General features: G+C 41.8%; 1 protein-coding gene across 2 annotated transcripts in view; it reads right to left on the reverse strand.

Moving 5' to 3' along the window:
- Positions 1-18627, reverse strand: part of VWF (von Willebrand factor) — a 202486-nt gene that overhangs the window by 73346 nt on the left and 110513 nt on the right. For both annotated transcript variants that reach the window (XM_027838876.1, XM_027838875.1), the window contains exons 20-25: positions 17920-18058; positions 15778-15912; positions 9033-9179; positions 6799-6939; positions 6474-6587; positions 3429-3585 (exon numbers count right to left, since the gene is read on the reverse strand). In XM_027838876.1, the coding sequence (XP_027694677.1) occupies positions 3429-3585; positions 6474-6587; positions 6799-6939; positions 9033-9179; positions 15778-15912; positions 17920-18058 (833 nt within the window). The remainder of the gene's footprint in view (positions 1-3428; positions 3586-6473; positions 6588-6798; positions 6940-9032; positions 9180-15777; positions 15913-17919; positions 18059-18627) is intronic.

Raw genomic sequence — 18627 nt, forward strand, 5'->3', positions numbered from 1 at the left:
TTTACAGATGAGGAAACTGAGGCAAACAGGGCTAAGGGACTTGCCCAGGATCATACAGCTAGTAAGTGTCTGAGGCCAAATTTGAACTTAGGAAGACGAGTCTTCTTGACTCCAGACCCAGAACTCTATTCACTGAGCCACCTAGCTGCCCTGGGTCTTTTATAGGGAACTGGAAATCACTAATGCTAGTGGAGTAGATGTTTTGCAGTGACATTTCACCTCTATGGGTCCCCAAAGGCATTAGAAGTTGTCCACAAAGTGAACCAAAATTTCATGTGAGTTACCACCAGAAAGAGACTGCTCTTTGCCTCCCTCCTGGTTTTCCTCCTTCCTATATGGCCACTCCTTCTCTGTCTCCTTTGCTGGATCCTCTGCCACATCACACCCTCTAACTTCAGGTGTCCCTAATAGATCTGTCCTGGACCCTTGTCTCTTCTCCCTCTACACCACTTCGCTCGGTGATCACATCAGCTCCCACGGATTTAATTACTATCTCTATGCTGATGATTCTCAAACCTACCTTTCCTGCCCTAATCTCTCTCCTGACCTCCAATCTCACATCTCCATCTGCTTTTCAGACATTTTGAACTGGATGTCCGGTAAACTCAATATGTTCAAAACAGAACTCATTGTCCTTCCCTCTAAATGCTCCTGGCCTCTTACCTTTCCTGTTACTATAGAGGGCAACACCATCCTCCAAGTGCCTCAAGCTCCCAACCTAAGGAGTCACCCTCAATTCCTCACTCTCTGTCACTCCCCATATTTGGGGAGTTTGACTGTTGCCAAAGTCTTTCACTTTCACCTTTGCAACATCTCTCAAAAGTGCCCCTTTCTGTCCTCTGATACTGTAGTTCTCTCTAGTGCAGGCCTTCATCACCTCACACCTAAATTATTGCAGTGGCCTGCTGGAGGGATCACCCACCTCAAGGCTCTCCCCACTCTGATACATCCTCCATTCACTGGTCACTAAAATGATTTTCCTAAAATGCAAGTCTAATCAAGTCACATACTCCCACCCTGCTTTCCACTCAACAAACTCCAGTGACTCCCTATTGCCTCTAGGAGAAAATACAAAATGCTCTGTTTGGCGTTCAAAGCCCTTCTTAACTTCAGCTCCTCCTACTTCTCCAGCCTTGTTACAGCTTACTCCCCAACACATACACTTCTATTCAGAGACACCGGCCTCCTAAGATGCTTTATGCTTCAGCTCTGAGCTTTTTTTCTGGCTGTCTCCCATACTTACAATGCTCTCCTTCCTCGGCTCCATCTGCTGACTTCCTTTAAGTCCAAATTAAAATCCCATCTTTTACCAGGAGCCTTCTCTAACTCCTCTTAATTTCAGTGCCTTTCTCTGTTAATCATTTCCTATTTATCCTTTACATAACTTGCTTCATATATATTTGTTTGTATGTTTTTGCTCCCATCAGACTGTAAGCTCCCTGAGGGCAGAGACTGTCTTTTGCCTCCTTTTGTATCCCCAACAACTAACACAGTACTTGGAACATAGCAGGCACTTCATAAATGTTTATTGATTGATTGATTCTGAGCCTCTCCAAAACAGAGAAGACAGAGAAACAGTACTGCCCTGAGCACTCTTTGGGGACAGAAAGCCCCATGGTGGGATATAGGAGACAATGACCCTCTGGCGTCCAGGACTGGATGCCTCTTCTCTTCTTCCACTGCCCATGTGTTTCAGTCTTGCCGATCCCAAAGTAGGGGCCAGAATCAATAAGCTGCTGCTATCAAAAATTGGACTCACTAACCACCATGTGAGTGAGCAGCAGTGACCCTTCGGAATGAAAGCATTGGACTTCCATGAGATGAGAGGAATACTTCTCCGAGATATTCTCCCCTCTCTAAATATTCATCTCTCTCCTGCTTCTCCTCCTATCTATCTGACCACTTCTTCTCAGTCTCCCTTCCCGGATCTTCATCCAGATCAAATCCACCAATCATGGATATTCCCCAAGCCTTTTGAGCATATGAAACTGGATGCCCCATTGGCATCTTCAAATTTAACATGACCAAAACAGTACTCATTATCTTTCTCCTCTAATTCCTCCCCTTTTCTCAACTTTTCTATTACTGTTGAAGACACCACCTTCTTCCCAGTCATCCAGGTTCACAACCTCAATTTCATCATCAACCGCTCATTCTAATTCACCCCACAAATCCAATCCATTACCAATTCCAGTCATTCCTAATTTTACAATATCTCTCATAAACATCCCCTTCCTTCCATTCACACAGCCACAATCCTTATTCAAGCTCTTATCATTTCTTGCCTGGATTACTCCAATAGCCTAATTGTCCTCCCTGTCTCATGTCTCTCTCCACTGTAATCCATCCTCCCCTCAGCCACCACGGTGATTTTTCTGACTATATCCACACACACACACACACACACACACACACACACACACATACACACACACACACATGCATGCACATGCACACACACCCATCCACGCGCGCACACACACACACATACACCCACTCTCAATAAGTTCTAGTAGCTTCCTATTACCTCCAAGATCAAATGTAAAATCCTCTGTTTGGCACTCAAAGTCCTTCACAATTTGTTCCCTATCTTTCCATTCTCACAGTTTACTTCCTTCCCTGCACTCCATGATTCAGTTGGGCTGGCTTATCTCTGTTCCTCACACACAATACTCCATCTCCTGATTCTGCTTCTGCACTGGAGTGTTCTCTGTCCTCACCTCTACATCCTAGCTTCCTTTAGCTGCCTTCAAAACTCATGCAAATCTTGCATTCTACAGAAGGTCTCTCCTTGGCCCCCTCATCTCCACTAATGCTTTTCCTACGAGATGACCTTACATTTACATCACATATATATATATATATATATATACACATATATATATATATAGTATATACATAGTTGTTTACATGTAGCCCCCCCCCATCTTGAGGACAGGACTCATGATTTTGCCTTTCTTTGTATTTCCTGTGTACAGTACAATGCCTGGCACATGGTAATCACTTGGCAAATGTTACTGACTGACTAATTCATAGGGGTGCCAGGATCCCTGCTACAACTAATGTGACCAGATGCTCAGGCATCCAACTGAGATTCCCTGAGACTTGTGCTTCAAAGGTGAGCTAGGTCACTGGCAAAGCCCAAATCTGGCAGCTCTTGTGACTTCTTCTGAGCTACTGAGCTGAAAGAGAAGACTGATTCTTACACCACACTTCCCTTGATTTCCCCTGGCATAATCCACAATCTGGAACTAAAATCCTACACACACACACACACACACACACACACACACACACACACACACACTTCTCCTCTCCCTCATATTTTAATACTAGGTACATGGTAATAAGTAATTCTGAGAAGTCAATTTCAACCTGGATCACACCATGAACTATAGCGTGATGCCACAATGGACTTCATGACTTACGGCACAATGTGTCAGTCCTCCAGTCCACCACTATACCATGCTGGGCACACACGTGGGCATAGGCAGCAATGGCATCACAGAAGCAGGCACAGTCCCCAATGGATTCACAGGAACAGGTGTCATATATACAAATATCCAGGTATGGCTCTGGGTCCACCTATGGAAGATGTCAAATGATTGCACTGAGAAGTACGAGCAATTGGATAGGAACAGTGGAGAAACACGGCCCATGGCTCTATCCTGTGGCCTTGGTGGGAACAAAGACTAGTGATAAGGGCAGAAAAACAGGAGGTCTAGGACTAGAGGGGAAATGTGATCTGGTGGTTAGAGGAATGGAAACATGCAAAGAATTCCTGGGTCATTTCTGATTCTAGGAGTGTTGATGCAAGCAGAATTTTTCATATGTTCTGGCCTTGAAAAACCAGGAGAACATTTCCCTTATACATCTGTCTATCAGTCCATCCATACTGTTCATACTCAAGCACACTTTATCTATGTTTACATACACATATCCACACTAACAAGCCTCTTTCCCCTCTCCCCTGCAGTTCCTCTTTTCCTTTGCCTTCCTGATTTTAAAATTGGCAAAGGTATCAAGGAAACACAGGACATCAAAACACACCAAGAATGTCTTCATGATCCACTCGTCAAGAATTATAGGTCTATAAATTACCATAAGGTTAGGGCTTGAATGTTATTGTTAATGCTGATAGCTCATATTTATATTTCTTTATGGTTTACGAAATGCTTTCCTCACAACAAATTTTATTATCCCCATTATAAAGATGAGGAAACTGAGATTCTGAGAGGTCAAGAAACTTGCCCAAAGTCACATAGGTAGCAAGCATTGGAACTTAAACCTAAACCTAGGTCTTTTGACTTCATATCCAGTATTCATTCATTCCATTCTATCACAGGATGGATATATGGTCCACTTCTAGTCCACGTGAAGTCATGAAAGTCCCTTGGTACACTAGAGTGGTAATTAGAAAGAATATTGGATTTCAAGTTAGACACCATGGGTTATATTGAATGATGTGAGATTCTATTGATGTGAGGTTATATTGAGTGATACTGAGCATGTACAGAACGATGCCAATTGTTATATTTTCAGTGTGAATGTTTATGCCTAGAAAATCAGACAACACTACAAGTCAAGAACTGATTTTATTGTTTTGTTGATTGTCTAGACTTAGGAAAGTAATGAAGAAAATGTTAATTATGCAGATTAAACTTAAATGTGTGTCCTGTACACATTCCATTTATCCAGGGGTCCATGTGTTAAACAGCACACTTGTGGGTTTATTCCAGGCTAATCTATCTACCTGCTACCACAAATGAAATAGTCTGTGCAAAAGTACTTCACAAACCCTAAAGCACTACAGAAATATTAGCAATTGGTATCATTACCTGTGTGACCTTAGACACGTCACTTTTTTTTTAGACACTTCTTTAGGTCTCATTTTCCTTATCTGTAAAATAAGGGGGATTGGCTTTAACAGCCCTAAGGTCCCTTCCTAAAGACAATATCATGCAGCTGTACTTAACTTCTCAGTGCTCTGAGCAGCTCTCTAACACGTGGGTTCCTGAGTTCATGAACTAGTTTTTGGAAAAATATTTTGATGATTGTATTTGATATAATTGATTTCCTTTGTAATTTTATGTATTTTGTTTTATGCATTTAAAAATATTCTGAGAAGGGGTCCACAGTCTTCTCTAGGTTGTCAAAAGAGTCCATGATACACAAAACCTTAAAAATCCCTGCTCTAAGCCTATAAATTTCAGAGCAGATGCCATCTTACATTGAATAGAGGGAATTTCCTCACCAGGAATTCCCTTTGCCAATGAAACCATTGTTCCAGACACTTCCATCCCTACCTCCCCCTCAAAAAAGATCCCCTCAGGCTCTAAATCTATGATGGTATGAGCCTTTCCAATGAAGAGCCACTGGTTCATGAGACAACCCAGATGTTTCAAGCTGATGGTATGGATGGTTGATATAGCAGCTAGGTCCCTAGAACAGAGAGTCCTGATTTCCCTCAGCCTCTTTTCATACCCTTCCATCTACTCCCACCTCAAATTCTAATCAAGAAACCAGAGCTTTTTGTAAACCCGAAGACCATTTGGAATCACATAGTTCATAAGACTTCTCCAGGGACAGACAAGAATGATGGGGATAAAGAAACTGGGGACTGGATTAATATCATAATTACAACTAAATAGCAATTTAAAGTTAGCAAAACACTTTACATGTGTTAATTAATTTGATCCTCACAAGAACCTTGGGAGGTAGGTGCTATTATAAATGAGGAAACTGAGGTAGACAGAGGTTAAGTAACGGCCCGGGGTCACACAGCTATTAAGTGTTGGAGTCAGATTCAAACTCAGGGCTTCCTAACTCCATGCTCAGAACTCTAGTAACTGGGACACTCGCTCTCATCCAGCCCTCCATACTATAAAAGGAATAGTACTGAAAAGGAAAATTAAGTTATTATAATTAGCATTGTTTTGAGAATTCTGTGGCACTTCTTGAAATAAGTGGAAATACTCTAAATCTTGGCAAATTTGGTTTAGAATAGACTAGAAGGGACTTAGTTAAGAGGTGATAATTAGAAACTGAAGAGATTTGGGAAGGGAAAGAGCAGAAGACTAGAGACAGCAAAGGGAAAAACATTCTTCTTCTAAGATTTGAAGGAAGAGATTTAAATCCTGAAATTTTTCCTTGAATGCAAAAGGAAAGCCTAGATTCAGCTAAGAAAATGAGAACTAAGCAATTGTTACACAACAAAAACTTATGGTTAATTATACCTCTCTTTCCTCACAAATGTGTTGGCTCATTTCAGAAAGAATATGTCTACTATTCTCTTCATTCCCATGTGGAGAAACCCAAGACATGGACTGAGAAGGGGACCTGGCTCAGGGCATACAGGATATTTCAAGGGCAGAAATCAGAATCTGCACTTTCCCACGTTGAAGTACTCAGGTCATTGTTCCATCCTTATAGCTCCACTCCTCTGCCTTAAGTTACCTCCCCCAGGTACTTACCAATTTGTTGCACTCCCGGAAGGTGTCACTAGTCAGGATCCTACATGAGGAGTCTACCATCGTCTGCTTCATGATATCGTTTTGACAGGTGGCAGGGGTACCATCCAGCAATACCTGGGAGACATTGAGGAACATGACGTAAAGAAAATTGGTTGAGCTCAGCCCAGACTGGAGTGATAGGTCTGTTTCTGCCCCTTCTGCCACCACATCAATCCCTTCCTATCAGCATCCCACCTTCTACCCCTAAGACAAGAATGAGGGGGGAAGAAAAAGTCAAAGAACCAGGCTTCCCTGAGCTCAGCCAACAAAAACAAGTACTACTCACTTCAGTGGTGTCAGCACACTGTGGGTTCACTTTCCAAGAATTCCCAAAGTCCACTGGGCCCATCTCCAGCTGCAGGCTGCTGCTGGTGAACTCATTGTTCTGGTTGCCATCAAAATTCCCACACAGACCACACACTCTCTCCTAGCAAAACAAGACTTAACAAGATAAGGACACTGAATCTGAGGAAGAGGGCTTTCTGGAGAAGCTGAGTAGGTTTGTGAAACAATAAGTAAGGCATGGCTGGGGAGAGAGGAAGCAGAGATCCAGAAACCAATGAGCTAAGTCTTACGCTCCCCTAGAGTTCTCTCAGGGGCAGCTAAATGGTACAGTGGGTAGAGCACTAGGCCTGGAATCAGGAAGACTCATCTTCCTAGGTTTGAATCTGGCCCCATTCATTTACTACCTGTGTGACCCTGGGCAAGTCACTCAACCCTGTGTGCCTCAGTTTCCTCATCTGCAAAATGAGCTGGAAAAGGAAATGGCAACCCATTCCAGTATCTTTACTGAGAAAACCCCAAGTAGGGTCACAAAGAACGGGACGTGACTGAAATGACTCAACAGCTAGAGTTCTCTCTCTTAAGTGAGCCTTATTATAAAGTTAGAAAAAGTAAGAGGATTTACTCACAGAATGTTACAGCTGGAAAAGCCACAGATAACCTGGTGAAATACATTCATTTTGCATCTACTTGGTACTCACATCTCATCAGTATCTCCAATTGGATTCTCTGACTGAAGGACAGGGCCATGGGTTCTAGGGGATTCTATTGAGCATAGCCTTCTTCCCACTTACCACCAACTACACTGGTCTCTGACTTCTCAATCATATCCCCATGGCAGGTACCTTCCTCCAAGTCCCCCTCCTCATCCCCTGTTTTGCAGCCATCATTTATGTGTTGTCTCCCCCTACTAAACTGTAAGCTCCTTGAGGGCAGGGATTCTCTGTTTTATTTGCATTTGTATCTCCAGAGTTTAGCAGAGTGCCTAGCACATAATAGGTACTTAGTAAATGTTTGTTGACTGCCTGACTGTAGATGAAGCCAAGGTTTAGAAGTGATGTGCTAAAGTCCCACAGCCTAACAGACAGGGCAGGGTCTTAAACAAAGATCTCCTGGCTTGACATCCAGTACTACTACTCCACACAGCCTGCCTTACTAAAGAGATATGACTTAATGTGGGTTCATGCCACATATCAGAAGCAGAGCTAGGCCTGGGCCAACCTTGACCATGAAATTCCAGTCTGACAGTTCACCTTGTATACTGAAGGGGTAGACAGAGGTGAGTGATCTGTGGGGGAGTAAGGAGGAGAGTAGGAAGGGGGCTTGTTTAATAGCAATAATATTACATACTTATGTTTTCATTTGGTCAAAAGTTGACTTAATAGAAGTATCTTGAACTAGGCTCTGTGGACTGGCCTGTCCACACTCCATTCACTTCTGAGTTCCACGTCTTAGAAGGAACACTGACAAACTATAGCACATCCAAAGAGGTTCAAAGCCATGTCATAGGAGATAGAGTTAGAAGAAAAGGGTTATCTTCAGCCTAGAAAAAAGAATATTCTATAACTCTAAGATACTCAAAGGCTATCAAGTAGATAATGTTGTTGTTCAGTTGTTTTTCAATCATGTCCAACCCTTCATGACCTCATCTGGGTTTTTCTTGGCAAAGATACTGGAGTGGCTTGCCATTTTTTTCTCCAGATCATTTTGCAGATGAGGAAACTGAGGCAAATGGAGCTGTGACTTGCCCAGGGTCAGACAGCTAGTACGTGTCTGAGGCCAGATTTGAACTCATGAAGACGAATCTTTGTGACTCCAGGCCCAGTACTCTATCCAATACACCACCTAGCATCCCCAGTAAATAATGGAGTAGATTTATTTCTCTAAAATGCAGAGCTATGCCAATTATTAGAAGTTACAAGGAAACAGATTTTACTTGAATTTTAAGGAAGAACTTTATCACATTTGGAACCATGCCAAAATGGAATGGGTTGTCCAGCAAAATAGTGAGTTTCCCTTTCACCAGAAGGGTTCAAGCACCTGCCAGAAATGTTGTAGAAGAGATATTTTTATTGGATGAGATATTAGACTAGGTGACCCTGTATTCCTTTCCAACTCCAATTCAGCAATTCTATGAATGTGGGTGGACCACATACCTACAATCAAAGAAGAACCACATGAATGATGGCAAAGGAAAACAGGAAATAAAGCAATGACAGAAAAGAGAAGGCCACTTACCTGGTATGTTTGTTTCAGAATAACAGAGATTCCCATGTTCCTATCCCAGATGAGGGAGATCCCTTTGCCTAGTAACAGGATGTAATAGCGGCCTGACTCCACCACCTCAAAATGAGTCTCATCTTTCAAACGCTTTTTCACATTCACCTGAAGGAGGAAACAGGATAATGAAAGTGAGATGAGAATATCATGCTCTTTTCCAAAGACCAACCAAAGTTTCAGAGAACCAACCATCTTTTCCTCAAAGTTGTTAATCCTTTCCCCTCAGAGCAATGACTGTCCATCCCATATGCACCACATGGTCATTCAGGAAACAAGAGTGGAAATGGTAATAATCTTAATAATTAATCTTAATAACATCAAAGATATAGGAAAAACAATTGAGGGGGTAGCCATACCACCACAAAAAGGGACCTTCATAAACAAGTGCCATTTGAAAGCATGTAGCCCCTTAAACAGATTCTGATGGGATGACGCTACCATTAACACAGCCTGGTAAGTAAGTAGAAAACCTACCAACCTACAATACAATTGTGTTACTCTATCAACTTTCCCCAGTTTCCCCAAATCTCCCAACTGTTGTGCTGATAATGTATCTGATGGTAAGTGGCAGTAGCCTGGACAAACACATGATAATTCTGTGAAAGATATTTTAACAGAGAACATATCCTAAGGGAACTTCTACCCTGGGACCCTGCTGATCTAACTAGTGGCTGCCTCTCCCTAAACACTATTTTAGGAAAGCCCCATTCATACTTCACTTACCTCCTCCTCTGTGCCAACCACCCATGGCTGTGCACATACCCTTTCCTCCTTAAACCCCACTTCCCCAGTGCTTGCACCAAGAAACATAATCAAATCAACTCTGCCATTGATGAGGTGTATAATCTATTCACTAAGGCTCCACTCCTCGTTATAGTAACTTTCTAAAACGCCTCTCTCTGATGCAGGTGTTGTTCCACCCTTCTCCACCCCATTAGAATGTAAGCTCCTTGAGGGCTATAATTATCTTTGCTTTCATATTTCCATCTCCAGTGCTCAGCACAACGCATGATGAATGTTAACCTTGATCCAGAGTAGTGCTTAATATTTTTTCACACACTATCCTAGCATTCAAAATAGATATTTTCCTTCTAATTTGTCAATATTTATTTCCTTGACCTAATTTTCTAGTCTTATTGCATTAGCCTGAAATTCTAGCACTCTATCAAATGATAAGGGTGACAATGAGAATTCTTGTGTAACCCCAGATCATACTGGGAAAGCTAAGAGTAGGGATGAATTACTACTAGTCATAATCACACCTTCATCCTGTTTTAGAAGAATATACTGTGAGTGGTTGTTTGAATGATTATTTGGGTCTATCTACAGCAGTGCTTCTCAGTCTTATTTTGTGTCATGGACCCCCTTGGCAGTCAGGTGAAGCTTATTGTCTCCTCAGAATAATGTTGTGTTGCCTACATTCATAATTAAAGGAAATTCTAAATATGCTTGAGGTCAATGTAAATAAAGATTTCTTTTTCCATCCAAGCATACAGATCACCTGAAATCTATCAACAGACCCACCCATCTCTGGATCCACAGTTAAAATCCCTTAGTCTGCTGTGTAGATTATGTATGTGTAGCTTATGAATGTAAGTCACCTATACTCACTGCCTACACCTCCACTGCCTTTAAAACCCCATGTAACATGGTTTCTGAATCTACTTTAAATGATTTCTCCAAAGCTAACAATAATTTCTTAACTGTTCAGTCCAATGGCCTTTTCTCAGCCTTCATTCTTCTTAACCTGTCTGTGGTTATTGCCACTGACTACTTTTCCTTCTGGATATTCTGTTCTCTTTGGCTTCCATGATACTGCTCTCTTGTAGTTCTCTTTTCTTTTCTCTTGCTACACGGAACAGTGTCTAGAGCGCTGGACCTGGAATCCAGAAGACCTGAATTCAAATGTGACTCAGACACTTACTAGCCGTATGACCCTGTATAAGTCATTTAACTTCTGCTTGCCTCAGTTTCCTCATCTGTAAAATGGGAATAATGATGGCAACAACCTCTCAGGATCATTGTTAAGATAAAATGAGATAACGTGTGTAAAGTTCTCTACAAACTTTAAAGGATTATGTAATATCTAGCTATTATTTCCCATCCTTTAGCATGGTTGTCTCCAACGACTCTGTGCTGATCCCTATTTGCTTCTGTCTTGGTGATCTTTCCCTTAATGTCCTCATCAGCTCCCATGAATTCAACTATTATCTCTACGCAGATCAATACCAGAACTATATCATGAGTTTTAATTTCTGTCTTAACTCTCACATTCAATCACTTGCCAAGTCTCATCAGTTCTACCCTCACAATCCTTTGAGTATCCCTGATATTGGGATAGTAATCATTAGCAATTGATCTCAGAGGAAATGCACTCATTATTACAGTAACTTTCCAAAATGACTCTCCCTGGCTGAAATAGGGGCTCTCTGGCCCCTACTTTCCAATTTCTCACTAGAATTAAAGAGTAGACACAGTTTTATCTTCTTGCTTCTGTGTCCCTAGAGCATAGCGCAGTACTCGGCCCTTCCATCAGTCAGTTCAGTCACATCCAACTATACAAAATTAAAAAGTTTTTGCACAAAAGGAAATCAATTTAATTAATACTAGAATGGAAACAGTAAACTGGGAAAAATCATTGCAGCAGTTTTCTCTGATAAAAGTCTCATATATGAGAATATATATATAAGAATATATAAGAATAATATATAAGAATAATAGAGGGGCAGCTAGGTGGCATAGTAGATAAAGCACTGACCCTGGAGTCAGGAGGACCCAAGTTCAAATCCAACCTCAGACACTTATTAGCTGTATGACTCTGGGCAAGTCACTTAACCCCAGTTGCCTCAAAAAAAAAAAAGAACAATAGAAATTCTTAATAACTAAAGGCTATCCACCCAAAGTTTTCAAAAGAAGAAATGCAGCTATCAACATCTATATGAAAAAAATATAGCCCCTCCCTGAATCCCTCTATAATTTGTCTCCATTCTTACCTAATCTCTGTAGACATATACATGGTCCAACAAACCTTAGCAAGGACAGTCTTATGGAGGGCAGTGCCTGGCATATAATAGGCACTTAATAAGTGCTTGTTTCTTTCCTAATATTTTGTTTCTTGGTCAGTTGTTTCAGTCATGTCCAATTCTTTGTTGGAAAACCCATTTGAGGGTTTCTTGGCAAAGATATTGGAGTAGTTTTACATTTCCTTCTCCAGCTCATTTTACAGGTGAGGAAACTAAGGCAAACAGGGTTAAGTGACTTGCCCAGGGTCACACAGCTAATAAGTGTCTGAGTCCAGATTTGAACTCAGGAAGATGAGTCTTCCTGATTCCAAGCCCGGTGCTTTATCCAACTTGCCACCTAGCTGCCCCACTATCTGTCCATTTATCCACCACCCACAATAATGTATAAGAAAACAAAAAGATCTCAGTGAAGTTTCCAATCACGGCTTCAAAGAGCTTCCTGGTAGTGAAGCATACTTCGCAGAAAGATGGTATACTGCTGTAGTTTGTCCTTCGTTTTCAAAGAGGGCCAGTGTCATCACAGGGAATGTCTTGACTCATGAGTGAACTGAATTCAAGTGAAGCAGAGTTGCACAAAGCTATCGGCCTTATTCTTTCTTCCAGAATCATGGAAGTCCAGTAGCAGGACAAAAGTCAAGATGACTGTCAATGGCCTAGGATGTAGCGGATGACCTTGGAGTCTTTGACATCTGACCAAGCTCTAAGCGCTCCACAGTGCCTTCAGCCGCCTTCATGGCCATTGGAACAAAGCGTTCTCATCCACCCATTCATCCGGGGAAAGTCTTCACATGCTTGGGGTAGACATCCCCCTAACTTACCTAGAGGTTTGAGGCCTGTCAGTTAGCCCATCCGTCAAGACAGTTTACCAGGATGTAACTGCTCTGCATGCTCCAGTTTCTTGGAGCCACAGGTGAGAGTTGGGTGCCAGGTAGACACCAAAGTTGTATGAGCAGCCCTGAAAAGAGCTCAGCAGCCCTTACACCAGAGGTGCTAGTCCTCCCTGAACACCTATATATTCTGGTGGTATACTATAGATATAGCATAAGGCATATAATTTTGGACATGGCCAAAATATTGATTTGATTTGCTTTATTATACTTATTTATAACAAGGGAAGATTCTATTGGCAGAGGTTGAACACAAGTCACTGGGAAATGACTGCTGCTAAAAAAAAAAAAAAGAAAGAATTTTGTTTGAAGCAGGAGAAATGAAAAGAAAAAAAAACACTTGTCAGAGAGCATGGAACTAAGAGTTGGTAGAGAGATCACCTACTCCAACCAGTTGTGTTCTGGTAAATGTTTAACCAACTCTGCAGAAAAAAATATATACATATGACACACTTTTAGCATTCTTACGTTTCTCCATCATTTTCTTAAATCTGGGCAATCAACAAAATTAAGCCCTGACTTGCAGTGTTTGTGAATGTGTTCACACTGATAATTTAACAATTGGCTTTCTTGAGCTGGTATGAGTTGGTTTCAGCATGTGCCTGAGTCCAAACCTTTTCATATTACAGGAAAGGAAGACGAAACTCAAAAAAGTTAATTGACTTGTCTAAAGTCATACAGATAGTGAACAGCACAGCCAGGAGCTCCAAACTCACACTATAGAGAAGTGCCTACTCAGATATAGGTGAACTAGATTACCTCGGAGGTCACTTTCAACTCTGAGCTTCTGCGATCATTTGATCATTGCTCTCTGAGGCAGCTCTATCCCTAAGATTTGCCCCAAGCTACTCACATTCTCCTCTGGTCCCTGTTAAGACCAATGTGATTCATTTGAAAAAGGGCAGATCTTGAGGTTAGAGCCATCTGTAGTCCCAGATCAAACAGAAGGTAAGCAGTGAATAAAGCACTGGGCTTGGAGTCAGGAAGACCTGAGTTTAAATCCAGCTATAGGTGACCCTAGGCAATTACTTAACCTCTGCTTACCTCAGTTTCCTCAACTGTAAAACAGGGATATTAGCACCTACTTCTCAGGGCTGTTGTGAGGATCAAATGAGATAATATTTGTAAAAAGTGACTAGTTGTGGAAATGTTTTGCATGACTGCACATGTACAACCTATATGGAATTTCTTGTCTTCTCAGGGGGAGGGGGAGGGACAGAATTTGGAACTCAGAATCTTAAAAAATGAATGTTTAAAAACTTTTGTTTACATGTAATTGATAAAAAATTAAAATAAGCCACAAAAAATGAAAAATGTTAAGTACTTAGCACAGTGCCTAGTTCTTACAATCATTGTTCATCCTTCAATTTTTTTTTTTTTGCCTTTGTGGTGAGGTGATCAGGGTTAAGTGACTTGCCCAAGGTCACACAGCTAGTAAGTGTTAAGTGTCTGAGGCTAGATTTAAACTCAGGTCCTCCTGCCTCCAAGGCCAGAGCTCTATTCACTGCACCACCTAGCTGCCCTGTCATCCTTCATTTTCAAAGAGGACCAATGACATCACAGGATGATGTCTTGATGTGTGCGTGTGAATTGGATTTAATTGAAGCAGAGCTGCACAAAGTCGTCAGCCTTGCTCTGTCTTCCAAAGACACCAAAATCCAGTAGTAGGACAAAAGTCAAGACAATGAGCAATGGCCCAGGATGCAGTGGATAACCTTGGTGTCTTTAATGTTGGACCAAGCTCTAAGTGTTCCACAGCGCCTGCTTCAGCCGCCTTCATGGCCGTTGGAACAAATTGTCCTCATCCACCCATTCTGCCAAGGAAAGTCTTTATATGCTTGGTGCAGGCATTCCCTTAACTTACTGATGGGTTTGAGGTCCGTTGGTTACCCTCAACCTGGCTTAGCCTGTCTGCTGAGACAGTTTTACCAGAGTGTGGCCACTGTGCATGCTACAGCTTCCTGGAGCCACAGGTGAGAGCTGGATGAAGGTGGATACCAAAGGTGGATGAGCAGCCCTGAAAAGGTCTCAGCAAGCCCTCACCTCAGAGGTGCTAGCTCTCCTGAATACCCCAGACACCCTTCCTCCTTCAGAAGACTTAAACACTTTATCCTTGTTGTATTAGCAACACCATACTCTAACCAAGTTCATTAGCCCAAATCTAATAAGACAGTAATCTTGCAATAAATAGGGGTCTGGGACTGAGTTTATCAAATTCCCCTTGTTTGGTGTTTAGTAGAAAACTACAGACAGACTAGTAATGAATAAATACTTCTTGGGATCATAGATCCTCAGAGTCCATTTGGACCAACTCCCTTGTTTTATAGATAATACTAAGTGACTTGCCCAAGGTCATACAGATAATAAGTAATTAAGGTCTTCTGACTCCAAAACCACTTTCCACCAAGATAAAAGTACAAAAGATTATGTGTATATAGATAGATAGATAGATAAATAGATAGATAGATAGATAGATAGATAGACAGATAGTATAGATATGCATATATATATATATATAAACATATATAGTCCATTGGATCTTTCTCTGCAGAAAGCAGCTCATGAGCCTACATGAAAAGCCCTAAAATTACAGGACATACCCAACTCTCAATCCATCCCCACAAACAAGTACTTCTTTGTCATCCCTTGTTCCTACCTGCACCAGAAAATACTGACAGTGGCCTGGGAACATGTATTTGAGGCCATCAAAGGTCATATATATATATATATATATATATATATATATATATATATATATAGATCAGAGGACAAAGGGATGAGGTTGGTACCTACCTCCCCATCAAAGAGTTCAATCTCTCCCTCCTCAAACAGAATGATGGCCCGCTTACTGCACTTCACTGAGGAGAAACTGCAGTCTTCATTCTCCACCAGGATCCGAAAGGTTCCAGGATTGTTGCCACAGTGATCCTAGAAAGTGGGGGAAATGATGAGAGCTCAAATTCATGGAACCCTTTACGGTTTACAAAGTGCTTCCCTCACGACAACACTATGAGGTAGGTGCGAGTATACCCCCATACTACAGATGAGGAAACTGAGAAGAGGAGAAGTTGAGTGACTTGCCCAGGCACATAGTAAATGTTGGAATGAGAATTTGAAACAAGATTTACTACCTTGAATACCAGTATCATTTGTACCATGTTGGTTTGGAGAAAGTGCCCATCTCCCTCTTAGGTCCCACCACTATCCTTCCTTCTTCTGACCACAGATCAGAAGATTCCCATGCACAATACTCAGAGGTCTTTATCAATGGTAACAGTTGTGTGTGGGTGGGTGGGTGGGTGGGTGGGTGTGTGTGTGTGTGTGTGTGTGTGTGTGTGTGTGTGTGTGTGTGTTTGGAAAGGCAGTGAAGACATTATGGGTTTAACATGGTACGATCTTCAGGCTATTAGAGATATTAACACAAGCTTGGGCAATAAAAGAGTAGAGTATGTTGTTTAGATGATGCATCTATCTTCTTTTTTCTTTTTTAACAGTGCATAGCAAAAGAGCAGCTAGGTGGCACAACAGTTGGAGCAACAAGCCTGGAGTCAGAAAGATTCATCTTTATGAGTTGAAATCTGGCCTCAGACACTTACTAGCTGTGTGACCCTGGGCAAGTCACTTAACCCTATTTGTCTCAGTTTCCTCATCTGTAAAATGATCTGGAGAAGGCAATGGCAAACCACTAAAGTATCTTTGCCAAGAAAAACCCAAATGGAGTTACAAACAGTCGGATAAGACTGAAAAGAAACTGAACAATGACTGAACCAAAAGGTACCTTTGGTTATAGGTACCTGTTAACACAGTACCTAAAATAATCCAACTACCTCTCTTAGCTATGAATTATTTCAATCTTTGGGTCTGATGTCGATTTGCAGTGCTTCCTTTGGACCATCTCAATATTACTTCTGCTCCCAAAGACAAAAGCAGGAAGACCAAATTTGTTCACAGCTTCTCAAGGGAAAATTATCTCACCCTGTTATAGTGAAGCTTAGTATACCTCCATGGATACCAAAGATTCATAGGAACTTATGTCAGGGTCAAAGGAAAAGGAGAGATGATCAGCCCTCCACTCACTAGATAACGTTTCTAGGGCCTTCTCACCTCAGCGGGCAAGATTAGCCTTTCTGCTCCCCAGCTCCCACCTCTCCTCCATAATGCCCCCCCAATTATACTGTGTTGAAAAGGAAATTTTTGTAAGGACCAAAAGAATCTTGGGATGGAAACAACTTCCTGAGGTCAACTTATTTGTCCCCCTGCCTTCAGGGTAGACTATTTCAAATCATCTGCAGAAAAAGAAAGCATCTTCAAGTCATACACATTCCCAGGAAAATGTCAACAGGTTCCCATGTACCTTCCTTGCAATGTTGTTGTTCAGTCATTTCAGTCATATCTGACTCTTTGAAAACCCACTTGGGGTTTGCTAGGCAAAGATACTGGAGTGGTTTGCCATTTCCTTCTCCATCTCATTTTATAGACGAGGAAACTGAGGCAAACGGGGTTAAGTGACTTGCCTAGTGTCACACAGCTAGTAAGTGACTGAGTTGGGATTTGAACTCAGGTCTCTCTAATTCCAGCCCTGGTGATTTATCCACTGCACCACCTAGTTACCCTTCCTTGCAATAGCAAGCTTTATTATCCATATTTTATAGATGAGCAAACAGAAACTCATTAAGATTAAGCAGCTTGCCTGTGTTCACACGGGTGATATCAGAGCTGGAATTCAAATCCATGTCTTCTGAAAGTTAAGTGCCCTTTCCAATACACTACACTGCTTCTCAAGGTTCCTTTCTCAACAGATGGGAAATGGACCTGTACGCACCAGGCCACTGGATCTTTCTCTGTAGAAAGCAGCTCATGAGCAAATTACAGGACATACCCATCTCTCAGACCGTCCCCACAAACAAATATTCCTTTGTCACCCCTCGTTCCTACCTGCACCAGAACATACTGACAGTGGCCGGGGAACGTGTATTTGAGGCCGTCAAAGGTCAGGTAGTGGGCCGTGCCAATCACTGAGCAGGTGGCATCACACACTGTATCTGTACAATCCCATCTTCTATTACGGCACACACTTGGGAGAAAAGAGAGAACAGAGCAACATGGTGCAATGAGAACCAACATGATGTAGCAGAGAGACTGCTGGATCCAGAATTAGGAGGTCTCTCTTCAAATCACATCTGTCCATTTACCAGCTACATGACCACAGGTTAGTCAATTCACCTCTTTTTTAACCTTCATTTTCCTCATCTGTAAAATGGGGCTGATAATTCTTTGTATAGCCTACCTCATGGGGTTATTGTGAGGAACATGCTGTGTGAACCTTCATGGGCACCTAGACCTAGATTTGGAAGAGACATCAGAAGCCATATGGTTCAAACTTCCCTCTATTTTACAGATGGGGAAACTGAGCTCCAGAGTGGTTATGACTTGCCCAAGATTATTCTTGTAGTAAAACCAGAGTTAAGATTTCAACCTAGGTCCTTTGCCATCAGAGCTAGCACTTTTTCTACTCCATCTTAAAGTGCTATGTAAATTATTATTCTAGCAGAGTATAGGTTTTTTTTAACATGGGGACAGTCATTTTTCATATTTGTATTCATAGCCCTAACACAATGCTTCATACTAGGTAGCACAGTGTAT

This window comes from Vombatus ursinus, unplaced genomic scaffold (genome assembly GCF_900497805.2).
Source record: "Vombatus ursinus unplaced genomic scaffold, bare-nosed wombat genome assembly UNPS02014830.1, whole genome shotgun sequence".
NCBI lineage: Eukaryota > Metazoa > Chordata > Mammalia > Diprotodontia > Vombatidae > Vombatus > Vombatus ursinus.